The sequence below is a fragment of the Tachypleus tridentatus genome, chromosome 7, assembly GCF_004210375.1.
Source record: "Tachypleus tridentatus isolate NWPU-2018 chromosome 7, ASM421037v1, whole genome shotgun sequence".
NCBI lineage: Eukaryota > Metazoa > Arthropoda > Merostomata > Xiphosura > Limulidae > Tachypleus > Tachypleus tridentatus.
This window is the reverse complement of record NC_134831.1, coordinates 188,618,117-188,645,409: the sequence shown is the minus strand read 5'-3', so window position 1 is coordinate 188,645,409 and position 27,293 is coordinate 188,618,117. Positions and strand designations below refer to the sequence as shown.

General features: G+C 35.2%; 1 protein-coding gene across 7 annotated transcripts in view; it reads left to right on the top strand.

Moving 5' to 3' along the window:
* The window catches only part of LOC143257525 (protein slit-like), a 305,134-nt gene extending 279,766 nt beyond the window's left edge, over positions 1-25,368 (top strand). For 6 of the 7 annotated variants that reach the window (XM_076516317.1, XM_076516315.1, XM_076516313.1 and 3 more), the window contains 12 exons: positions 428-563; positions 2,576-2,644; positions 4,601-4,672; positions 5,237-5,308; positions 5,779-5,850; positions 7,425-7,588; positions 8,440-8,656; positions 12,257-12,396; positions 15,335-15,428; positions 16,884-17,623; positions 21,189-21,398; positions 22,195-25,368. In XM_076516317.1, the coding sequence (XP_076372432.1) occupies positions 428-563; positions 2,576-2,644; positions 4,601-4,672; positions 5,237-5,308; positions 5,779-5,850; positions 7,425-7,588; positions 8,440-8,656; positions 12,257-12,396; positions 15,335-15,428; positions 16,884-17,623; positions 21,189-21,398; positions 22,195-22,418 (2,210 nt within the window). In that variant the 3' untranslated portion in view covers positions 22,419-25,368. The remainder of the gene's footprint in view (positions 1-427; positions 564-2,575; positions 2,645-4,600; positions 4,673-5,236; positions 5,309-5,778; positions 5,851-7,424; positions 7,589-8,439; positions 8,657-12,256; positions 12,397-15,334; positions 15,429-16,883; positions 17,624-21,188; positions 21,399-22,194) is intronic. The other variant, XM_076516314.1, reaches the window with a different exon arrangement.
* The last annotated feature ends 1,925 nt before the right edge of the window (positions 25,369-27,293 follow it).

Here is a 27,293-nt window from a genome sequence, read left to right as displayed (position 1 = left end):
GTGTATTTCATATTAAGTTATAGAATGAATCTCTACTATAGTGTTGCGTTGTTTATATTTTATATGACAGCTGTTAATATTTCACGATTAAGTTGTGATATGAAAAGTGTTTTTTCTTTATGTTCGTGTATTTTACTGTAATGAGGCAGGTTGTTCATGTTGTATTTGTAATGAGACAGGTTGTTTGTGTTGTGTATTACTGAAATGTAACGAAATTTATGGGACGTTTAAGTGCGATAAGACAGGTAGATTATGTGCTACTTAGATGTTACAAGTGGTTTATGTTGTGTTATACTGTGATGTAACAAGTGGATTATGATTAATTTCAGTGTATTATGGCATATTTTAAAACATTTTTAAAAGGTAAACTACTTCATACCGTTCCTAAACTTGAAGTTGTTGTTTTTTTATATTATCATTATTACAGAATTTGAATTAGCAGATGGATGTGGGGCAAACTCACCTTGCCCCCCAGGCTGTACCTGCACGGGAACTGTTGTACATTGCAGCCGACAGAAGCTAAAAGTCGTGCCTAATCATATTCCTATAGAATCTACAGAACTGTAAGTTGGTTTGTTTAGACACATGAACATTCTGATTTAAACATTTGCTATTATTATTATTGTAAGGTTACCTGTAGGCAATGTGGTCAAGTACTGAACCTATTGATATAAAAGAAAGATAATTCATAGATTAATCAGTAAGTAATCACAACAAACTAGTTTTTTTTTCTAACTTGGAAATAAAAACGTTCTATTTGTAATTTGATATGACTGTATGCAACTTCTGATTTTTCAAGGTAAATAAAGCTTATCACAAACCCTAGATCTGTAAGTAAAATAATTAGTACAAACATGAGAGACAATTAGGTTTATAATCACCAGATCAAGGAATTGTAAGGTCATATCTGGTCAATAAACACACACACAAAATCACTTTTAATATAAAGTCAACTAAATAAATAACCAGTTAGTATACTGACTAACAATGGATAATTGTCATGAAATGTTACATGGTATCCAAACATTTATTTCATGTTAATAGCAGTGAGTAAAGGACTATACGTTGAAACTAACAACAAAATAATATCATTACTACATGTTCCAGGCCTATTGATGTATGGGTGTTTTTATAGCAGAATTCATAAATTTAACCTAAAAGATAGAAGAATTGAACTGCTAGATGTTCAAATGCAGTATAGGGTTTATTAAGTTCACTTTATGTATTTTAGACTAGATTCCTGATTAAATACGTGGAACATTTAGAACTTCATTCACTGTTACTGTAAGGAACTGGAATTTTTATACATTGTTATAACAATCTTTTTTTTATGAATGTCCAACCAAAACCTTTTATTTTTTAATTATAATTTAAAATAAAACAATTTTTTTATCTGATAAATTTTGTAAAAGAGCTGTCACCATTTTACTGTTACAAAAGAAATATTGTTTGAATATGTTTATCTATAAGTCTTGTTTCAGATTCTTTTATTAAATAAAAATGAATCTTTTCAGATGAGACAAAAAACAGTAATTTTCAATCAACCATAATATTTAACAATTTTTGGTTGCACTTCATAACACAAATAATTTTGACTGATATATTGAATTAACTGGTAAAAGTACAAGAGAGAAAAGGCTTGTTGATATTGGTTATGAGCACAAAAATATCCCATGTTAATCATTTTATTCTTTATGATCTAATCTGTTGTCAGAACTTCATTTCAATTAAAACCAGAAACAGGAATCGCAGAACATCATATTTTCAATTTCTTTTACATGTATATGTTTCATTCTCTCTCATCACAGAATCTCAAATATCATACTGTGTTCAAGTATGTGTATGTATGTGTTTGGCATCTGTTATCAAGTTTTTTCATGTGCATATTTTGATATCTGTTATAATCAAGTCCCAGGAACTCGAGTTATGTTCTTGCACGTGTGTGTTTTGAAACCTGTAGTCATTAAGTTTCATGCTGTGTTTCGGCATGTGTGTGTTTAAGATTGTGTTACTGTTAAAAAATTTCAGAATCTCATATTCTTTTCTGAAATCTGCTTTTCTTGCAAACTTTTAGAATCACATCTTTTATTCTGACTTGTATATTTAGGTATCCATTACCTTCACAGACTTCCCAAATTTATGTTCTATGCCAATATGCATACTCAGGTACATGTTACTACAACAATCTTCAGAATATGATATTCTATTCTGATTTCAATATTCAATTACTTATACTTCACCAAACTTTAGAATTCAGTGTTTTGTTCTAACTTGTATTGTCTGGTATATATAGTACCATAAACCTCAAAAATCTGTGTTCTGTTCTAACCTGTGTATTCAGGTATCTGCTTCCCTGATAAGTTCCAGAATTTTTTATTCTGTTCTGGCATATGTATTCAGGAATATATTCCCCTACAAATTTGAGAATTTCGTGTTATTTTTGATGTGTGTATTTATGCACCTGCTAATCTCACAAACTTCAGAATCTTATGTTCTGTTGTGATGTGTATTCTGGTATCTTTTGCTATTACTCTCACAACTAGAATCTCATGTTCTGTTTGACTTGTGTATTCAGGTATCTGGACGTGAACAGTATCTCATCCATCCCAGATGACATCAACGCACTGAAAGAACTAACACGACTGTTAGTATCACCTCTAGCTTTACTTTAGTTTTAAACTTGATACTAGTTAATCATTTTAATGGGTTTCCATTGCTACTTTACAATAAACAACATTTGAAGTGTCTTGTCTTCCTCGCTTTCGTTTTTTAAGTTTGTATATTGTTGTAAAACTGTATAAAAATTTTATACTGTCATAAAAACTGCTACAAGTAATTATAAACTCACGGAAATCTTTTGCATTTAACGATGATTCAGTTTTATTCATTATGTTGGGCAGTAACTGGCACAATGCCTATTCTGTATTGTTTTTTGTTTTTTTACACAGATTGAACGATTATTAAAAATGGCTTAGGTCAAATTTATTTGGATTTCTATTTCAATTAACCACCAGGCCTAATAATTGTGTACACTTGAAATTAAATAGCTGCTAAGGGAGAGAAAACAAGCAGGATTAAATCTCCCATTCGGTCTCATCAGACTACTTCTGTAATCAACGTAATCGCGCCAAAAAAGGCTTAGCAGGATGAAAGAACTCTTACACCATAACCTTTGGTCTAGTGTACCTGACTGACCCTCCCGGGTATACAAATTAATATACCCAAACATCTAGAGAGAAAGAGACCATAATCTTAGATATCACTTCTTCGGAAAAGTTATCGTTGTTTTAACATTTAATAATTACAGTTAATCATCATTCCCTTGTTAACGTGTTAAAATAAACTTAAAAGAACGTAAAATCGGTTTGTTCAATAAAATGTACCTCATCGTTAACCACAACACATCTTAAAACTTTAATGTAATTTAGGCTTAATATTAAATGGGTTTTATTTTAAACTTAGTTAAATAGTTGGGTGAATGTTATTTATATAATACAAATCCGAAATCACTGCTATTTTTATGTATAATCTTTTAAAAAGTTTACGTTTAAGTAAATATTATAGAAATTATATTATTGTAACGTACGACAGTTAATTATAAACAAAAAATCGCTCGAACCTACCTTAAGTACTTCAAAACACGACCAACGAGAAGTTAAGGGTAACCGCCCAGTAACCCAATATCAGTCAAAATTTAATGAATACACAATTTCGTTGCAACAAAATAGATGAATACAATCTTAAATAAAATGTCTAAAGGATACATATTACTTTTAAATACAAACAACATAATTTAATATTTCAATCGATATTATGCTTTCTAGTTTACAACTCATTGTATTGTCCTGGTGTCAAGGTAATTTTACTGACTGGAATCGATCAACATATTTACAAATTTGGTGGTATAACATTTGATGTCACAGCACTATGGAATAATAAGAAACTTGCAAGTCCATTCTCTCCGAAAAACTATATTCCCAAATATAATCCTGATGCTTCAATATCTGGGCTCTGTAGTTAACACTGTGCATGACACGTATACAAGAAAATAACATCCTGGAAATGACGATAAACATTATCCATTCATTCAAGAGAAACTACTAACTTTCAAGTCATGTCGTGGGGTGATTTTGTTACAAAATTTTATGAATTTAACATCATAACCGTTTAAAACAAAATTTACATCTTCGAACAATTGTGCCTTGGGAATAACGTATCCTCGGATTAACGAACGGCCACCGGCAACAAAGTGTAGCAAACGTTGGCAAAGTTTAGTATCGTATTTCAGCTATAGAGGTCGAATATATATTTTAGTTCTCGTAGTTGGTTGTAAGGTATTAATGATTATTATCAGTACATTATGTGATACTCCAATTTTCCGAAGCTAACTTAATGTAGTTGCGTGGTAACAATCTTAACAGTTTAATTTATTTTCTTTTACTTAACAACAAATTAAATAATATTCTTATCGTGAGGTGATTATATATTCCTTTGAATAAATTTAATACGTTCAAAAATAATCGGCAGGCTATATTATAGTATTAAAAACAAAGATTTCAGTGTTTTTTCCCCGTTTGTTTACTTAAGTGTTTCGTTTCAGAGATCTAAGCAACAACCAGATTTCCATTATACCAAATAACATCTTCAGCAACCTAACAAAACTGTCAACTTTGTAAGTATACACATACTTAATTAAATCCTCGAATTCAAACTATAGTATTGTATTCACAGTGGGTGAATTGTATAGTAAATGTTGAAAGTATTTCTTGCATGCTGTACAGGGCCGGTAATAGCGGGGGGGGGGAGATGCCGTTTCTCCCCCAGGCTATTGCTGTCCGTCTATTAATCTAGTTTTCAATTTATCTGGCTTCATTGTATGTCTCATTTACCCATCCCCACTCCTAAGAAAAGAAAAAAAACTGGTTGTATACATGAAAAAAATAACCAAAATAAGAATAAATCATTAGTTATAAAAAAACATCTTAAGGTATACTAAAATATAGTTAATAATAATTAACGGAATGTTTTACTTTAATTTGCGACTTAACTATTAAACAAATAGGATAATAACAAGTGGAAACTTGAAGGATATGTAATTCAACAGCAGTTATACAATATCTTCCTGTAATAACAACTGAAGTCTCCATTCTTGAATTTTCTCTTTATGTAATGATTTTATAGAATCCCAGATTTGTCGTTAATGATAAGTAATTTTTATTTCTATAATTAATTACAGAATCTTGAGTTACAACAAACTGCAATGTATACAGAAGGACAGCTTTCGGGGATTAAATTCACTCAGGATACTGTGAGTGTTCTCTACTCGATTACATTATAAACTGTCCTCATAGACTTACTTAGATTGCATTTCTTTAGTTGCAGTATTAACTGTTCATATCTGTTACTCGTGGCTTTGAAATAAAGCATACATTAAGTAAGAGACGTTTTTGTGTGTCCATTAGGGTTAAAGACGCCTTCTACCAAAATGCAATATTAATGATTGTAATTGTAAATAATAAAGAAAATTTATCGTTGTGCGTTAGATAGATTACACAGCTAAGATGCTCTAACAAAATCGATAAGAAACGAAACTCTAAAAATGACATTAGTTTTGTGATATACTGTATTAGTTAAAAAATGTTAAAGTAAATGATTATTCAAAATATAACACTTTTCTTCTCATGTTTTATGTATAGAAGACTTTATAGATGTTATTTATATATTTTTATGTGTCACTCGTTCAGCTGTTTAAAATTAATATATAATTATGTTTTCCAGCTCTCTTCACGGAAATGACGTGTCATTAATACCAGATGGCGCTTTTCGGGATCTGGTCTCCATTACACATATGTAAGTTCACAATACTTATAAAAAAAAGAATAACTAAATGAACCGAAAACAAATTTATCGTATTTTTACGTGTTGTTTATGCCTCCATTTTTTTTTTTTCAGATATCCAAGCAGATATCTGAATATCTGCGGTTTATTAGCGTTTTTAATTTTTAGGATACAGGAAACAACAATGAATTCTGCCTGTCTTTCATTTATTTCTATCAAAAGTTTCCGATTTACCTGTAGAAGACATTTAAGCTCCAAATATCTACCTATTGCTTAATACACTAAAAAAAGAAACATTAAACTTTTCCCAGTATGTCAGTAGTAGTCTAACGGGTTTCGATTCCCTGCGGTGTAGAGAGCACAGTTAGCACTTTGTTTAACTTTGCGTTTCTTTGTCTTTTTTATTTGTTTATAATAAAACATTAGGCAAAAATCATCTGGTCTCACCACTACCGTAAATAGCAACTAAAAGTAACGCTATATTTCCATTGGCCAGATGGTTAAGGCATTGCACGCGCAATCTGAGGGTTGCAAGTTCGAATCTCCGTCACACTGAACATGCTCGTTCTTTCAGCTGTAGGGACGTATAAATCGACGGTCAATCACAATATTCGTTGGTAAAAGAGTAGCCCAATAGTTGGCGGTGGATGGTGATGACTAGCTGCGTTTCCTCTAGTCCTTCACCACTAGATTTGTTACGGCTAGCGCAGATAGCCCTATCGTAACTTTGCATTAGATTCAAAACAAACCAAGCATTTCCGTTACTAATGACTAATATTAGCAGTATTTCGATTAAAGTCAGGACAAGACTTACGTCAACGGTTCACTCTAATTACCTAACTGATATTTCCTACATGTTAAACGTGTCACGTATTTGTGACAGGGGAAAAAAATCACAAAAACTGTAGATTTCACAATTCTGTTAACTTCAGATTTCAAAACGGAGATGTGAAAAAATTGCATTTCAGATTTGATTTTTTTGTTTACTCCAAATCACCGTTCAGGGTGCCTTTCGTACAATACCTAAATTCGTCAGCTGGGATGTACTATGAGAGACAAAAGTGTATTTAAAACACTATTTTCTTTTCCGCCATCTGTTGATAGGTTTGCGAACTTGAGACACAAGAAAGCCCATGGTGTGGCTTTGTGCTTATCCACAAATAAGCAAATGTAACGTTAAGTGGCGGTTTAAGAGGAATCTAAGAGAAAAACATCTGCAGTTTAAGAGATTTTTGCAACATTTGTTGATTCTGTTGGTTTCTAGTGCATCGCCAGCTTTCTGCAGATTATACAGAATAGGACAAAAGTTACCTTACAGTTTTTTTTTTTCAGAACATTGTTTGCTTTCTACCGTTTAGAGAATGTATATTTTACTAGGAACAATCTCGCCTTAGTTTACAGAACTTTTATCACGTCGTATTCTTGATGACTGAATAAAACATTACAATAATTCACCATTCAGCCTGTGTCTACGTTTCCTCAGTCTACACTGCTAAATTAGACACAGCTAGCGCAGTTAGTGTAGTTTGTAGCTTCAGTAAAGTTAATGTAAAAATCAAATAGTTCTTTTTCTCTCTTCCGAATAGTGCTCTAGGGGCCAACCCTCTTTACTGCGACTGTTCTCTCAAGTGGCTGTCTGATTGGATTAAACGTGACTACATCGAACCAGGAATTGCGAGGTGTGCAGAACCTCGTTTGATGAAAGACAAATTAGTCCTCACTGCTCCTTCTAACCACTTCATATGTACAGGTATGATCCCTTTGAAAATAAAAAAAAAAAACATAACTCAGTTTTACACCAAATTATAACTAGGAGTTATATATCTGCATACATCACAACGAATTTCAGAATTTAATTTTAGCCCGGGAAATAAGTAAAATAAAATATAACATTTTATTTGTTTTAATTTTTAAATGTATGTATTTCCGAAATATTTTTAATTTTTTATCACATGCAATGCGCAAATTTAGATAAAAAGTAGGCTTAAGAGCTCAGGTATTTCTTAATGTGTGTTCCACATATATATACATATAAATGAGTTTCAGTAAAAAGTAAGTTTAAGAATTCAGGCGTTTCTTAGTATTTATTGTATATACATACTTGTGGACTTAACATACGAGTATAGCCCGACGTGGCTTTGGTATAAGATAATACACAAAAATACATATTTAAGTGAGATTTAAATGAAAAGTAGAGTTAAGAGCTCAGGTATTTCCTTAATGTTTGCTATCTCTGTGTATATATATATATAAATTAATACTGATAAAGTTAAATAAACAAAATCAAGAATATCAAATCCAAACCTCTGACTAATATAATATATATAAGTGTGATGCAGAATAAAAAGCAGGTGGCGTAATATGTCAGGATTTTTAATGTATGTTATATATATATACATACAAATAATTGTGATGCAGATGGATAAATAGAATAGTTCAGTCTTTTGTAATCTTTGTTTCATATAGACATAAGTGGATTTCTGATAATAATAAAAAAGTAGGCATAACAGTCTATGTTTCCTCAATCTTTGCTGTCTGTACAAATCCATTTAAGATAAGATAAAACATATATAACAGTCTAAGTGTTTGTGCCACTTTCAGACAAACCAGAACCTGACGTTTTGGCAAAGTGTGATGCCTGTTACACGTTTCCTTGTCGAAACGGCGCCACGTGTATTTCTAAACCGTTACGGGAATACGAGTGCATATGTCCACCTGGTTACCATGGTAACCACTGTGAGCAGGTCATCGACGCCTGTTATGGAAATCCCTGTGAAAACGGGGGAACATGCAAGGTTCTGGAGGCTGGACGGTTCAGGTATGTCCCTTTTCTTTAAAGCTCTCGTCTCACTTTTGTTAACGTATTTCGTGGGCATTCGTTTACTAACTTCTTATCATATATTTAGGAAGTTTTCAAAATTGTCAGTTATTCGAGAGTATGTGAGATTTTAGCATAACTCGTGGTAAAAAAATCATTAAGTTGCTTTCGCTCTAGTTATATCTGTTATTTGCTATATATTCTTGAAATAATACCAAGTGTAGGCGTGACAAGAATGGTTGAACATTTGTATTTTGGGTAGGGAAGTAGACAACTGTATGTACATAGGTAACTTAGATAACACTAGAGATTAAACAATATCCCTCTGTGATTGGAGACCCGTTATCGCAAAAAAATAAATTGCGCTCCACACTTTTGAGTTGTGGGAGCGTGATAAGAGTGACGGTAAAATCCCTTTATTTGATTAAAGTAGCCTATGAATTAATTGGCAGTGGGTGGTATCAACTAACTGCATTCCCTTAATTTGTTAATTAAAATTAAGAATGACTAGCGAGAATGACCCTCGAATAGCTTTGCTCAAAATTCAACAAATTGCAACTAAAACCTTCAGTAATTTCAAATGGGAACAACCAGTTATGTGGTCAGCGCCAGTCTCACTCGATAAGTTTTATATTACCATGTTAAATAAGTAGCGTGAGTTTTAGTTCGACTGGAACAGCATTTCTAGTAAGTAGATCAGCTTGCAATAAATCTCTAGGGTTTGGTTTGTTTTGAATATTCACAAAGCTACTCTAGGGCGATCTACGCTAGTCGTCCCTAATTTAGCAATGTAAGACTAGAGGGAAGGCAGCTAGTCATCGCCACTCACCGGCAGTTCTTTGGCTACTCTTTTACCAACGAATAGTGAGATTGACCGTAACATCATAACGCCCCCCACGGCTGAAAGGGCGAGCATGTTTGGTGTGGCAGGGACTCGAACCCGCGACCCTCGGATTACGAGTAGAGTACCTTAACCACCTGGCCATGCTGGGCCAAATATCTGGGGAAGAAAGCCTATTTGATCCAGTAAAAGCGACTGTCTGTCATGCACAGGTGTTGTACAAACACTTATTTCTAGGTCCGGCATTGGTAGGTGGTTAAGGCATTCGACTTGTAATCTGAGGGTCGCGGGTTTGAATTCCCATCACACCAAACATGCTTGCCCTTTCAGACATGGGGGGCGTTATAATGTGACGGTTAATCCCATTATTTGTTAGTTAAAGAGTAGCCCAAGGTGGTGATGACCAGCTGCCTTCCTCTAGTCTTGCACTGCTAAATTAGACACAGAAGAAATATTGATTCATTGTGCCCGACAAATTTCTGTCCAGTATACATATTTCGTAGTACAGACTGTGACGTAGCGAACGTCAGATGTATGTGGATACGTACATGCAAAGCCCTGGTGAGAGGATCTGGAAGGAATTCCTTATAACCTGTGATATATTATAATAAAAATTGAATGAACGAATGGAAAGAAATTACTTTTATATTTCTTTATATCTTATATTTATACAATAAAATTTATATATCTTTAAAATATCCAAAAATGATGTGGGTGCTTCAACATAAAAGACCAGATGATAACTACGCCACCTACAGACTCACTTAGATTTAGCCAAGTTACTTTAGAATGCTCCCCAGTGGCACAGCGATATGTCTGCTAGAGACCGGGTTTTGATACCCGAGGTGGGCTGAACACAGATAGCCTATTGTATAGCTTTGTGCTTAACTTCAAATAAACAAACAAATATTTGTAGTCTGTCCTTCCTAACTTCCTGTAATATAATGAACCTACTTGTTTCATTTTCTCGTATATGACCATGTTTATGCCGTTGTTGTTGCTGTTTATTTTTAAACACAAAGAGCTGCCTGTGCTCTGTCCGACATCGAGTTTTGTTTTTTTTAGCATCGTTTTATTTTCAGGATTTTTCTTGTTCATACATGTTTGTCTTGAGTGAAATGCTGCCATGTTCTTTCACTGTTTCACTTTCTTTTTACTAACGTTTTTTATTATGTATACCTGTTTGTCTAGAGCAGGGGTTCTTAACCAGGGGTGCCCGCACCCCTAGGGGGTGCGAAGATGATTCCCAAGGGGTGCGAGGATGCCCATGAATAATTAAAGCAAATCTATATTTTTACATAAGAGTATGCTTTATATTTTTAGCTTTTTTTATATTTAAGTTTACAGGGGGTGCGAGAAATGATTACTGATTTGAAAGGGGTGCAAACACTGAAAAAGGTTAAGAACCACTGGTCTAGAGTGAACTGTTTTGATTCCCAGTAATCTTCTCTCTTCTTTACTTTTTAGGTTTTTTCTTTCACATGGGAATAGAAAAGCTATGAGGTTTTGTGCTTTTTCATTTACCATACTAATGTAGGAAGTCTCACAAAAAATTGTATCGAAAAATACATTGTGATATTTAACTACTTAATCTTCAGTTACTGAGAACTAAGCACAGTGACAATATCTGTAAAGAAAGTGGTTTTACTGTAGAAATGCAAGTTGTTTATTCCTGCTCAATCGACTGTTTGTTTGCCTGTTTATTTTAAGTCTCGCTCATAACTATTAGAGAGCTATCCATGCTGGCTTTTTTTAATTGAACAGTAAAAAACAAAAGGGAAGACAATTAGTCAACACCACACACCGCCAACTTTTAAGCTACTCTTACTAAAGAATAGTGGGATTGACCGTACTTTATAACGTCTCTTCGGCTAAAAGAGTGGGTATGTGTGGTGACGGGGATTCGAACCCTCGATTCGAATATTGCAAGTAGTCAAGCGCTCTAACCATCATTGTATTCCAGGCTGCCATTCAATCGAGAGAGAAAAAACGATAGTTAGAAAGGAAGGTTTTCCAATGTACACGACTGATAATTTTCACATTGCAATTATCACGTGATGCTACAACCATGCTGGCCAAATTTGTAATTCTGTCTGAAAGCTTACAAGTATTATAACAGGCATTGCACTTTATGTTTGTACAGATATCAAATGTCACTGCTTGGTATCTATCGGGCGTTATCACTAAAATATATTTGTTCATATTATACTTTTATAGGAAGACCAGACATGATCTGGTGGTTAGGGCGCTGAACCATCAATCCTCAGATTGATGGTCGAATCTCTGCCGCAGAACATTGTCTGTCTTTTCGGCTGTGAGGGGTGCTATAATGTGACTGCCAATCTTAGTATTCATTAGATAAAAAGAGTAGTCCAAGAGCTGGTAGTGGGTAATGTTGACCAGCTGGTACAAGACACGGTGGTTAGGGAGCGGATTCGAATCCCCGTCTCACCAAACATGCTCGCCCTTTCAGCCGAGGGGGCGTTATAATGTGCAGGAAATCCCACGATTCGTTGGTAAAAGAGTAGCCCAAGAGTTGGCGGTGGGTAGTAATGACTAGCTGCCTTCCCTCTAGTCTTACACTACTAAATTAGGGACGTCTAGTACAGATAGCCCACGAGAAGTTTTGAGCGAAATTCCAAATAAACCAAACCGATAACTGTCCATAAGAACGGTAGCTTTGTGTTTAACTACAAACAAACAGTTTATAATAAAACTTAAGAGTAGTTTCACAGATGTCTTTCTCTCTATTTGTATAGTTGTCACTGCCCAGCAGGTTTCGATGGTTACCACTGTGAGAATAACATTGACGACTGCATCTCCAATAAGTGTGAAAATAACGGCACGTGCATCGATTTGGTTCAAGCCTACGAATGCAGGTGTCTTGTTGGTTATACAGGTGAGACGAAAATGTACAATTTGATAACTGGAGTTCCCATTGTGAGAGTGATGCCCTGGTTGTTGTTTTTTTATATTGCTTACCGGAAGTGTATTAAAGTCATCTCTAGTATAACTGTGGGAGCGTTATCATGGTTGATAGTTTATAAGATCAACCGAGTATAAATACGTACTTGTCACTAACTTGTTGTGATTATCTCCTTGATGCCAATATGCTGCTGTCATCGTGGGAGCCCTATAAACGACAGCATGTTGTAGTATCAACCGGGATTCGACTCTAGATCTTTTTATTATAACGGTTCAGATGATAGCCCGGATGGATAAGTGACACTCCAGCCTTTCTAATAAGAAGACCCAGGATCGAATCCCGACTTCTATTACTATATATAGTCTTTCTTATGGATATTTTGAAGATGACAGCAAATAAGCAGCTAGAATTTTCATTTTCCTATTGTAAAATGAAACACTTGACCTGTCACTATTTTACTTCATAACAAACTAATAGATTATTTAAATACAACAATACTATTCTCTGTGCCCTGCGGATAAGATACTGTGAAACATTACATTCCAATAACAGTGAAACATTATTACCTGATTGTTATGAAACAAGTTAAGTACAGACGTACTTTTTCATTTTAATTTGTTTTCATATTCTCCTTAATTTGTCTAGTATCTAATTAGTAAGCACATTTACCTGACCATATAAGTTACTAACCATGACAATAACAAAGATACGATCGCCTCAACCTCTCCTTAATTATTCTAGTATTCAGTACAGCCTGCTTCATACGTGACAATTACACACTGTGCATGAATGTTTGAGGTTTATAATTCGACGCAAGTTATCCAGTTTTTCTCTGCTATCAACAACTGCCAGAGTCAAAGTATTAGGACTGAAGGTGTACAATTATTTCAGTTATTGTTTTAAGTTGTGAAGATTTGTTCATTTCTTGTTGTTAAAAGTGAAATTACCATTATTGAAACGCAAATGTAAACATTTTTCAACACCTTTTCAATTCTACTTTGAAATTCTGCTCAAGATCTACTCGGATGCTCCTGTCAAATTCAGAATAAAAAAACACACCAAAAAAGCATGTGACTTCAACAGATACTCTAATTAGCACCTAGTACTTTAACACCTGCATCGCAAGCAGTGCCACTTCAACAGATACTCTAGTGAGCACCCAGGACTTTAACACCTACATAAGGAGCAGTGCGACTCCAACACATATTCTAGTTAGCATGTAGTACTTTAACACCTACATTACATGCAATGCAGCTTCAGTAAATAAAACCAAAATTAAAAGTAACAAATATTTTTACTTCTCGCTTTTGAAGCTTATATGTCATGCTGTGTTGTAGCCCAGAGAGTGCATAATTTTTCTAAGGTATCATGGCATGAGCACGTTTTACTGACCTCACAACAGTACAGATTGCGACGTTAAGCGTCCCTTATTTGACGTCATTTTAATGTCTACTAACTGACTCACAGACAGCATATAACAGGTTAGTGGTGCGGACCGTCTTGGGGGAACTAGTAAAAACTTCAAAGTGAAAGTAAAAAAAAAATCGGCTAATATAACTTATCAATCACACCATATCTGTTATGCCCTAGCCGACGAAACCTTTCGGCAAATGTCAAGGACCTTTGAGCCGCTGGAATTCGACAGACATTGGTCTGATTGTTATTAGGACAACGATCGCTGTGTGTGAAGTAATAAAGAGTGATTTGTTAGCAATTATATGTGACATCTTTCCTTGCTGTCCTACGAAATGACAGACACCTTTTTAAAAATTAAGTGCACGTGCTTGATGATTTCTAAATGATTTGTTGCAGTTAACTTATAGTGTCATTCTTGCAAATTATTTTACTTTTTTCTTAACTTAGAAATATATCATTAAATTAGCAACTTTAGAATAATTATATTAAATACCGAATCTCTCGATGTATCTGTATTCCATTTGTATAATTCTTATGGTCATCTGGAGTATTTTTTGATGATTTAAATTATTTAAAAACAATTTTATTGCTATAAAAGTCCCCCTTCCGGTGGAACAGCGGTGGTAAGTTTACAGACTTATAGCTATAAAATCGGAGTCTCGAATCCCCGCGTTAAACACAGTATATAACCAAATGTGTCTTTCCTCTAACGAATGACCAAAAATAGATATGAATTAAATTGACTTAGTGTGTTTCCAGATGAGTATCTTCCCGGCCGTCGCAACGTTTACTTTGGGGCCCGGCATGGCCAAGCGTGTTAAGGCATGGGACTCGTTATCCGAGGGTTGCGGGTTCGAATCCCGGTCGCACCAAACATGCTCGCCCTCCTAGCCGTGGGGGCGTTATAATGTTACGGTCAATCCCACTATTCGTTGGTAAAAGAGTAGCCCAAGAGTTGGCGGTGGGTGGTGATGACTAGCTGCCTTCTCTCTAATCTTACACTGCTAAATTAGGAACAACTAGCACAGATAGCCCTCAAGTAGCTTTGTGCGAAATTCAAAAACAAACAAACAAGATGAGTATGTCTCGATTTAAACTGATTTTCAGCATGTTTATTACCCTTGTTTTAAACATGTAGCACGCGAAGCACATCAATTAATAATCATAAGATAATTAAGAGAAACAAGTGTGTAGAATTGAAAAATTCTGATGCAACCAACTTAATTTGCTATAACACAATCTTAAGACTTATCAGCAAGTCCAAAGTTCTTTTTAGTTGTTGTTTGTTATCAAGTACACAAAAGGCTATATTTTTCGGGTATCAAGACTCGGTATCTCACAGTGTAAATCCGCAAATATACCGCTGTGCCACTAGGGTGGGATGGGGGCAGTTTCTTTTTTTAGTCAAAGTTGTTAGGATTTGAACCTAAAACACGTCTTAATTTCTTATTTGTGTATTTAAAATACGTAATACATTTTGTAACTTTTATTTCAGGAGAATACTGCGAGAAGAAGATAGACTTTTGTTCTAAGCAGTTTAATCCGTGCAAAAATGGAGCAACCTGTGTAGACCACACAACCCACTACAGGTACAAACGAACGGCGAAGGTTGAAAACAAAATTAATATCCCAGGGATTATCAGAGATTGTTGGGTACTATAGAACTGTTGTATTCAGGCACTTAGAAATTGTACAAACGTTTATAGTCATTGTTTTAGTTCCTTGAATGACCAACCTGGAGTTTCAGAACAACATTTCTTAAAATACAAATAAAGAACTCAAACTGATCTGGGGGGATTGGAGCTAAGTGATCGATATAAAACTGAAACAATGGGGTCCTCTCCCCACATGTGCAGTAATGTTTTAATTATAAAGGTTTGACCTATCGTTTTTGCGGGTTCTTTTTCAGTTGTATCTTTCAAACAATTCTTTGATTCAGCTGTGGAATAATAAAATAATATTTGAATACAAAGTTATTTTGACAAATTAAAGTTTTCTTGAACTTTTGTTTGTTTGAAAGCTGCGAAATTGGCTATCTGTGCTCAGGCCACCCGATTTCTAGCGTTGTATTTCCGCAAACATACCGCTCTACAACTGGGGTGGGGTAGGGGTGATGAGTTGAGAGATGAAATTTGACAGCATAAAACACCGTCTGTTTAGTATTTATATAATGTTTTTGTTCATTTCAGAATTTAGTTTTTCGAGTTACAAAAGATTATTACATTTACTTACAAAATCTTATCATTTGTATGTGATTTCGTAAATTGTTTTGTGTCGTTATAACTTATTATATTCATATTATTTTGTGTTATTTCATTAACACTTTATATTTCTGTGTAGATGTTTAAAAAAAAAAAAAACCTTTTACCCTCTCGATATTGTTGTAGTGAAGCTTGGGGTATTGAACAATTTTCGTTAATTTCTGTACTTTTCTATCACAGTCGCATAAATAAGAAAGGCTCCATGGGTGCATGACACCTTTCGATTGCACAAATTTGTAACAATAAAATATTTATGGTTTTTATCTTTCGCAGAATTGAAACACACGTGGTATTTGATTCATTGAAATAATAGTTAGGTGTCTATTTTGATGGTTTAAAATTTTATTTTGAGAAAGGGTGGCTCAATTCGTCCTAAATATACCCCCTTCCTATTTCATCTGTTGCTGGGGCTATGTGACATAATTACTCTGCGCTGTAAGACTTAACATGACCTGGTGGTAAGGGCATTGCGAATCGCAGGGGTCAAAAACTGTCGCTGAACATGCTCGTGTTTTCAGCCATGAGGCTTTATGATATGATGGTCAATCAAACTATTAATTGGCAAAGAGTTGGCGGTTGGTGATCTTCACTAGCTGCCTACTTTTTTAGTCTGTCACTTCCAAATTAGAGAGGACAGAGGACTAATAGAGACGGTCGCGACATTGAACAAACAAACAAACTGCCCAGTTAGGCCGACACTAACTCGGTGCAAAATAATTGTTTAAAATTCATAACCTAGTGCACGCTGTTTTATTTTATTTTTTCCATATTTGGTTTGACTAGCTGTGAGTGTCCGGAGGGCTTTCAAGGAGAAAACTGTACAGTGAACATTGACGACTGTGGAGACCACTCGTGTCAGAATGGAGGAACCTGCTTAGATGGCATTAAAAGTTACAAGTGTGAGTGTCCGAAGGGCTTTTCCGGTACTTTCTGCGAGCTTCCTCCAATGGTTGCTGTATTGTACCCCCAAACAAGCCCCTGTCAACAGCACGACTGTAAACATGGTGTGTGTTTCCAGCCCAGCGGTTCCACTGACTACATCTGTAAATGTTCCTCGGGTTTTACGGGGAAGCGCTGTGAGAAGCTGTCCAGTGTTAGCTTCCAGAGAAACTCGTTCCTGGAGTTTGATCCGCTGAGTACCATACCACAAGCTAACATCACCTTGACCCTAGCGACCAACCACGAGTTTGGAGTGGTGGCATACACTGGAAACTCACAGCATCTGGCAGTGGAGTTGTTCCGTGGCCGTGTTCGTGTAAGCTTCGACGTGGGCAATTACCCCGTGTCCACCATGTTCAGTTACGAGGTTGTGTCAGATGGTCAGTATCACACCATAGAACTAACTCTGGTAAAGAAAAACTTCACGATGAGAGTGGACAGTGGAATTAGTCGGACAATTGTGAACGCCGGGCCGAGAGAATACTTAGAAAGTTCTACGCCACTCTACATCGGCGGTGTTCCCCAGGACGTTGCCGGCAGTTCACTCCGCCAGTGGCACTTACGGAATACGTCCAGTTTAGAAGGTATGTATAGGTTACTGTAAAACTTCTAACACTACCGAAATAACGATTAAACAATTAGTGAGTAATTTACTGATTGGTAATAACTTAACACATTATCATGTTGTTTATTCACGGTTATCTACTGGTAGAATACACGCTGTTTATTCACGGTTCGCTACTGATAGAATACACGTTGTTTATTCACGGTTCGCTATTGGTAGAATACACGCTGTTTATTCACGGTTCGCTATTGGTAGAATACACGTTGTTTATTCACGGTTCGCTATTGGTAGAATACACGTTGTTTATTCACGGTTCGCTATTGGTAGAATACACGCTGTTTATTCACGGTTCGCTACTGGTAGAATACACGTTGTTTATTCACGGTTCGCTATTGGTAGAATACACGCTGTTTATTCACGGTTCGCTACTGGTAGAATACACGTTGTTTATTCACGGTTCGCTACTGGTAGAATTCACGTTGTTTATTCACGGTTCGCTACTGGTAGAATTCACTTTTTCGCATCATACTGAGTGCCTTGATGTTATTTGCCTGTTAAGGCACTTGATTCGCAATCTGAAGGTCGCAGGTTTGAATCTCCATTATCGAACGTGTTCGCCCCTTTTAGACGTGGGGACGTTATAATGTGACAGTTATTTCCACCGTTGATTGGTAAAAGAGTGGGCCAAGAGTTTGCAGTGGATGATGTTGACTAGCTGTCTTCCCTCTCGTCTAACACTGTCAAATTTCAGAGAGCTAGCGCAAATAGCCCTCGTGTAGCATTGCGCGAAATTCAAAACAGAACAGTATAAACGATTCCCTTTTCTGGTAAAATACGTATACAACTCTAAGAGTAATTTATAGGATTAATTGGGGCAGTAGCGATCGCTGTTGATATAAATTCTGGACCTTCCTAAAAAAAATAGTAATTTACCCCTGCCATCAAAGATGCAAACTTGCATGATCAAGGACCGTTTAACCAAAACACGCGAGGCCCGTAGGGTTCGAATACTTGTTACACCAAACATGCTCACCCTTTCAGCCGTGGGAGCACTATAATGTGACGGTCAACCCCACTATTCGTTTGTAAAAGAATATCCCAAGAGCTGCTAAATTAGGGACGGTTAGCGCAGTACAGCGGCAAGTCTACGGATTGACAACACTATAATCAGGGTTTCGATTCCCCTTGGTGGGCTCAGCACATAGCCCGATTTTAGTTTTGCTATAAGAAAACACACACATACAGAAAGAAATAAACCTTTTTAGGCCTAATTGATAATCACAAAGATAGACTACAAACGATTTTACTCGAAGTTTACGAGGCAAGTTATTTTGTTTTCCAGAATATCCTCATCCAGACTGGGCGTGTTGAATGAAATCATTAACAGTGGTAGCCAGTGTTCCAGCTTTTGGTCTCTGACATTAACCATCTGTTTTGTTGTGCATCCTTACGCACTATTCAACAAACGTGCGCTTATTTCGTACGACTTCGAAAACAGATAGCTTATTATTGGTTGAAAATCAGAATTTCAGTGAAAATAATAATATATATATATATATATATATACACATAAACTAGCAGTTAAGTGAAATCGCTCTTAGCGTTAGTTTTAACTCTATATAACAAGTAATACGTTTCAAAAAACGACCTTTCCTCATAGCAGAATATCGAACTTAAATATGGTGGTGAATACCTAGCGGCTGCCTGGTGGTCAGGGCTCTCGACTTCCCATATCGTGAGGACGTTACAAAGCGACGATTAATCCTACTTTCGTTGGTAAAGGAGTAGCCCAAGAATTGAAGGCAGTAGTGTTGTCTAGCTGTCTTCCCTTGAGGACGACTAGCGTAGATATTTTTTGTGAAATTCAAAACAAACCAAGTTAGTAGCTGAACCATCAAGTCTAAATATTGAACGTAAACGTGTTGTTTTGTTGTGTGTCATAAATATCACTGAGAAACACATTTTTACTGTTTGATCTTTTCATTCAAAGTCACTGTTTTTAAATTGACTTCTTCCACAAAGAAAGAAGAATTCGGCACCAGACAAGGTGGTGTAAGAAACCCCCAAATCAAAACTTTTTCCATGGAAGAGAAATTAGAAGTAGCTGAAATGATCAGTTTGTTAACGATGGAGGGAAAGGTATAAAAGGTGGGAGGGGCAAAACAGGGAGAGATAAATAAGATGGGTCAGACAAGAAATGGAAAGATAAAAAACACAGGTGGGGCAAAACAGGGATAGATAGAAAGGTGTGAGAGGCAAGACCAAAATAATTCACAGCTTCAACATTTGAAGTATTCATACACACCAAAAGCACTGTAAGCAGACATTTATCAGTTTGCAATGTTTGAATATTTGACCTTAAATGTCCCAATAATCCAGTGGATATTGACATTTTGACAACAAAATGGAAATCTCAGACCATCTCACGAGATGGGATATTGGCTGTTCTCAATGTCAATTGCTACTAGTTAAAATTTGGTAAGTGGAACTCTGAAACTTTTAAAATGAGCTCTTTCTGAGTACAAGAATCTCTTCTTCTTCGTTGTATACAACAGCTAAAGTTCCTTCAGTGTACAGGGATACCCAGAAGTGACACTGCACACATGTATTAACAATATAGTTGTTGCAACCATCAGTAGAAGTTGGGATAGATGTAGGAGCATCCAGCAACAGCCCTTACCATTAGACTATATGTAACTATATATCCATCCAACCACATAAAACCTGTTGGTTTCTAGCTATCAGATCTTGCACAGAAACCTTTCTCTTCACGCTCAACGTACACAAAAGAACTTTGTAATTTTTCCTGTATGTGGTTTCTGTATTGTACAGACTAGCAAGTATTAGTTATGTCTGTGTTGTACAAAAAGACAAAGGTTGGGGTTGTACCTGTGTTACAGACCAACAAAGCATCATTTGTATCTGTATGTTACAGACCAACAAAGCACCAGTGGTATTAGTGTTGTGCAGACCAACAAAGCATCATTTTTATCTTTTCTGTGCAGATAAAACATCAGTTGTACTTGTGTTGTACAAGTAAACAAAGTATCGGTTGTACCTGTCATGATAAGAATTTTTTCATTTTTTGTTTTCTAATCGATTTTAGAAAGTTCCACTATGATCCTCAAGATGGTGTTCCTTTATATTGGTTCAGTTTTGGCTTGAGTTCTTATATAAGTAGGGCTCTTTGATTTTGCGTTTGTTTCCCTACTTAGTATGTTCATGTTTTCTATTGTTATGTTGTGCTCATCTCATTTGCAACTCTTCCATGTTGAGTTGCATGAAAATATGCTGGGAATGAGGAAGTCGGGTTTGTTTGAGAGCATGTAACAAAAAGAAATGAAGTCCACAGATATCACTTGGTTACTTGTCATCTATTATTTGCTGTATTAATTTTAAAAAGTGGTCTCTTGCAAATTTTTAGTGTTAATATAAACTGAAAACAAAGACGTTATGAAAAAATGTTTGAAATCCAGAACAGATGGAAAAGTAACATACATCCAAAAAAACTTATAAGACAGAATCAATGTGATAATGATACGATACAGCTGGAAGATATATTTTAATCATTCTATTACTTCCAGGTTGTATGAATGAAATTTATGTGAACGGAAAACATTTGGACATCATGGTGGCCAGAAAGCAACGAAGCGTGTCCCCAGGCTGTCAGGAATTCGATGCTCCAGATCCATGTAAAGATCATAGCTGCGAAAAGGGCAAGTGTACACCTAAAGATTCATACACCTACCAATGCAAATGTTACCGTGGCTGGAGTGGACAATTCTGTAATCAAGGTAGGTGTAATCTAACAACAGTTGTTGAGAATGCAATGACATTAGGAATCCAAGAGACAAGCAACAATCAACTGTGGGTAAATTCCCGAAGAGATGAATAAAATTATTTTACCCAATTATCTTTTCATTTTATGTTGTAACATAGCTCTTATTTCTAAAATCTATGAACGCACTGGTTTAAAATATTCAGGTTAAAAACAGTACATATTTAAAACAAACGGACCAGATGTTTGGGCGATAATTGTTAAGATTTTTGACCAGTATGTTCACAACTTACAACAAAAATATCTTTTGTTACCAAAAGGCTTAAAATTTGTGATACAAATTTCGTTAGCTGCAGATGCTTGTATTCCACATTTATTTTAAAAGAGGCCTTTCTTTCAATACCAGAACTCATCAGTTGGCCGGACGATGAGAAACAAAGATTGCCTGAACCGTCATTTGTATACACAGTATAATACTTTGAACGAAACCAAAATTTCAAATATCAGTTGGAAGGATTCTTCCGCTGTTGGTCTGTCAAAATTGTTTGGTAACAAAACAACTTTACAACATAAGTTGACTCTAATTTGTTTCCATATTCCTCCTGATTTCCCTGTTGTAGATTTCAATGTTGGAAAAAACAAAACAAAAACACATCTGTAGTCTAACATTGTAACTCACTCATACTAAAACATTCTATCTGTACAACTTACTTATGCTGTGTAACTCTGTAACATCGAAACATTCCACCTGTGTAACTCACTTATATTGAACAATTTCACCTTTGTAACTCACAACGTATTTCCTTTTTCAGCTCCCACCTGTCAGAAGGAGCAGACCCGAGCCTTCTATGTAGAGAACGGCTGCCGGTCCAAGAAAAAGATAAAACGGGTCCGTTGTGTGGGGTCCTGTGGAAATGACTGCTGTAGGCCCAGGAGGGTCAAGAAACGGCGCGTGAGAATGACCTGTCCTGACCACAAGATGTACAGGACCGAGGTCGAAATTATCAGAAAGTGCAAGTGTTCGAGAAAGTGTTAAAATGGAACAGTTTTCTTCTTTGTGTGTTCGTTGTAATGTACTGGTTTCAGACATTGTGTTCTTTGTCTGCCAACAGAGGGCGACACGGTTCTACTGTTGGTACTGTGTCTGTTACGGAAGCGCCTTAAATGACGTCAGAGAATCTAGAGGCGACCACTACTTCCCCCCCCCCTGGTGTTAATGCCTCATTCCAGACCATTCAATCGCGAATTTAAATCTCGATCTATCATAATTCGCATCTTGCGTTATATCTCTATGTGCATGTAAGTGTTTTTCGAACTAAAAGCATTTCTTTTTTTTTCTGTGCCGGAAACCGCGTTATATATAATATAGCCCTAAATTTAAAACCAAATAATATCCAAAGAGGTCGTAGCTATACCTTTTGAAATAAAATAAAATAAAGTTCTCTATTAAAATGTAATTAGAATTAATTCTGCACATCTTTCGTTACAACCCTTCGAATCGGATAACATTTCTGTTGTGAATAGTAGCGTGTACAAACGTACGCTTAACACTAAGCTGTTCCGTATGGACACATACACAAACCGACAGAATGTAACTAAGATGTAAACCTCTCTGGACTAGAGAGCAACCATTCGTGGTTCTATGTTGTAATATATATATCTGAAACGTACAAAAGTCTGGTTGTACAGCTGTTCTTTCCAGTTTTTGAGACCCCCTTTCCTTTTGATAATCTTTACAAAATGTATCTTCTCGCTAAGACGTTTCCTTGAGGTCTGCTTTAGAGTGGATTTTTATAGTCCATTTTGCTATACGCTAGTGAATTTCATTGCGACATTTTATTTTTTTATTCTCGGATGCGAAAAACTAGAACATAGCAGAATAATCTTTAATATACTAGTTTCTAAGCTACCTAGTGTACTGCAACTAACCGCAAAACTGGTGTCGTTCAGTTTAAATCGTTTTCAGTCATACTTTTTACATAGTAAGTGAAACCAGCAACGATAATTTAAAAAGGCATAAAATGTTTTCGATTAGTAAGTTGCACTTGAGAAAAGTCGGTTTTAACATTTAGAAAAACAAAACATATTATACATGACGAACTAAAATATCTTATATTTCATTGTTCTATCAACATTTCATTATCAATTATTGCAGTTAAACAGAAGCTTATAGAGAGAAAAATATAGTTCATATCTTTTTGGAGAAAGTAAAATTTTATTGGTATTGATTATTAAATTTCGTAAAATGTCTCTTCATAACACAAACAGTTCTGCCATCAAATTAACCCCTTTTCAGTAGTTTGACTGTATCAGTTATTTAACATCCAATATTATCTGCTTTAATTAGTTTATTGTTTTCCCTTCAACCGTTGTTTCACTTTGTCTTATGTTGTGATGTATTCTCGTTTCATCACTGATTTTAATTTCAACGGAATATAACATTTCAAGACATCACATTTCTTAAATTATTTTCATTTTATACAATCAGTATATTCACTCGGAATTGAAAATACAGTGTTCACCTACAGAGTAGATGTTTAACTCAAAGTAAAAAGCAGTTTACCGCCTCCACATTCTTCTTACTACTACTGGAGTAATTCACGAAACTAAATTATATCTTCTTTGTAGATTTTGTCTTAGGCTTTAAAAATGCTGTTATTTACAAACAAAAATAATTATACAAAGTTTGAAAAACTATGACCACATTATGTAAACATGGCTTTTTAAAAATTACAAATTTTCATACAACTAGTATTTAACAAATTATGTGGGGTCGGAATCAACAATGTATTTTCTCATTTCTGTTATTCTTCATCAAGATTGTAAAAAGAAGAAAGGTTTACTTTTAGTTTTATCTGCGTTTTCAAGTTGTTCCTTTTTAATATTTTTAATTCGTCATGTCATTTAGACCTAATTACATTTGTTAGTTTGATAAACACTTGATCGTACTGGTCTTGAAAACTTACGTTAGCAAATTAAGTAAAGTGGTTTCCGATATAAAATACCAACACTCATATTCATACTGTGTTTGAAAAAAAAATTCTCACTAAAAATGGAACTTTAAATATACTCCACCAGTAAATTACTTTGTTACTTACGTTTTATTTTTTAAAGACAAAAATTTCTGTTTGTAGTTAAAATATATTCTACGTTTTTCATTCTTAACTGTAACGGATTTTATTTAGCTGAAATTGTACTTAAATGTCCAACTTCTTCGGATATGTAGTGGCCATAGAACACTTATTGTAATATTTTTTTTAAAGAATATACAATGTACATTACCATGGTAAAGATACTGACTAAAGTATTAACTAAACAAATACAAGATATTTCCGAAATGTTTCACGGTATTACTGTTGGAATAAAAAACAATTACGCTTTTTAAAACAGATCCGTGTTCGTGGATGTTACGTTTCCCACTTTCCTAACAAATGGCTACTTTAAATGTCAATTATAACTCACGTACTTTTTTTTTTTTTTTAAATATAAAATATTATGAAATTTCCTAAAAACATTTTAATGTGAAATTATATTACTGTGTTTACATTTTGAAAAGTTTGAACCGTATTTTGCAGTTTGAATTACATTTTAGCCTAATAGCTGTACAGATATTTACGTAACATCGCAGATATTTATGTAAATTTAGGCTTCGCGTTATAGGCAACACGATCACTTACAAATGACCCAGACTGATATATATCATAAAATCTATTGGGTTGCTATGTCTATTTAACCTCTTGATAATTTATACCAACGTTTGAAGCCTAATACGTAATATAATGCTATATAACGCATGCATCTGATGTATAAATTTTGCAATTTTCAGTGCTTTTTCTTTTTTAAATACCATAAGTGTAAAAATCAGGGCTCATGTTACTTTGTAGTGCATGCTTCTAAGGGGTTAACTCCCCACTGAAAGTGATGTAACTATGTTGATGATGTAAATTTATCAATTTAGTGAATAAATGTATTGATTCTTCTTTAAACACTTGAGTTTTGGTTTTTAATTTCGCGTAAAGCTACACGAGGGCTATCTACGCTAGCCGTCCCTAATTTAGCAATGTAAGACTAGACGAAAGGCAGCTAGTTATCACAACCCACCGTCAACTATTGGGCTCCTCATTTACAAACGAGTAGTGGGATTGATCGTTATATTATAACACCCCCACAGCTGAAAGGGCGGGTATGTTTGGTGTGAAGGGGATCCTAACCCTCGACCCTCAGATTGCGAGTCGAGCACCCTAACCATCTGGCCCTGCCGGACCCACCCATTGAAGTACCTACGTATTTTCGAGAAGCATGGAAACAAACAAAGAAAAAACATTTATAACATAGAAAAACAAACCCTAAAATCATTAAAAATACATAATTGATAAATGAAAAATGATTAATGCCCCATTCCTTAAGAAGTTACTTAATTTTCTGAAATTAATGTACTATCGATAAAAGCACTTCTCCACCCCTACCCCATCTTTTGCACTCCCATTCAGTGGTTACTTGGCTTACAATGTTAAAAATCAGGATTCGATACCAAACTCTTGGAAAATTATAGTAGTATCAATAAATGCACAATAAAATTTCTCCGCTGGTTCAGCGATAACTTATCACTGAAAATCGGGTTTCGATACTACAATGAGCAGAGTGCAGGAAGCACATTGTGTAGCTTTACGCTTTACAAGAAACAATGTAAATTTACGTTATTTTTTAACTGAATATTCATTTGAAGTTAATCAGAAATATTTATATAAAGTACACCATATGTGTCAAACAAAAATTACCTGTTCTCTTCGTAAACGCTTTACTTAGCCAACTTCATGTGCACAACAATGGTATTTATACCATAGGCGTCAGAACACAAAGCACCTCAACCTGATGATGTCAGGTGAATATGGGCAAAATAAGTGTTAACATGTACAACCGATTAAAAACACAACACAAAAATGTGAATTTCAAACAACATACTTCTTCCTGAAATTCAATTTCTGACAAAGTTGGTTGGTTGGTTTGACGTTTCTTGGCACAAAGCAACTAGACTATCTGTGCCAGAGAAAGTTAGATCACTAATGTAATGACTGCACTTCGTGTTTCTAGTAACAATTTCGTTTGACAAACAAGTCTGCAGTTTTGTTCGTTACATTTTGTGCAAAGCTTTGAGAGTTATCCACCCCTAATTTCGACATTACCCACTGCAAACTTGTGACCTACTTTAATCAATGTGTGGATTTAATTGTATCTCTTATAACGCACCCATTGCTCCAAAGTGTGGAATGAGATTTTAGTTTTGGGCAGCAACGGGACCCTAACCATGAATCCAGTCAAGCAAGCTAACTATTGAGAAGCGTTGGGCCAATAGTTTTACGAAAACACAAACATTTAAACAAGTGGCCAGGACTGTTGCAGATAAGTTTCACAAATGTACCTATTAATTTCATTGGCTTGAATACTAAGGGAAAAAAAATCATTTCTGATTCAAACATCTGTTCTCACAAGTTAAAAACGGCTCAACAAACATTCATTGAGTAATCAAGTTTCAACACAAAATTTCCCACCAATTACAAGGGTATTTATTAAACAATTCCTGCACAATATAAAGTAACTCCTAATGAAATTCTGTTTTCAACAACAACAGAACAAACATAAACTGAGATCATCACTGTAAACCTTTTGTTTTACACAATGTAAACATCAACACATTCTCACATTAGCTCTAAAACAGTCACAAACTTTCACATATCAGCAAAAACCAAAACACATATTTAACCTCTGATACACAGGAGTTGCTCTGGAACTCCTGTAAACAAGGTTCTGCAGTACTTTTATAGTCTGGTTCACCCATCCAGCTTAACCTTAACTGGTGCTGAGAATAATGCATCTAAACAGGTATGTTGAAACTTCCTTCAAGAAGGTTGGC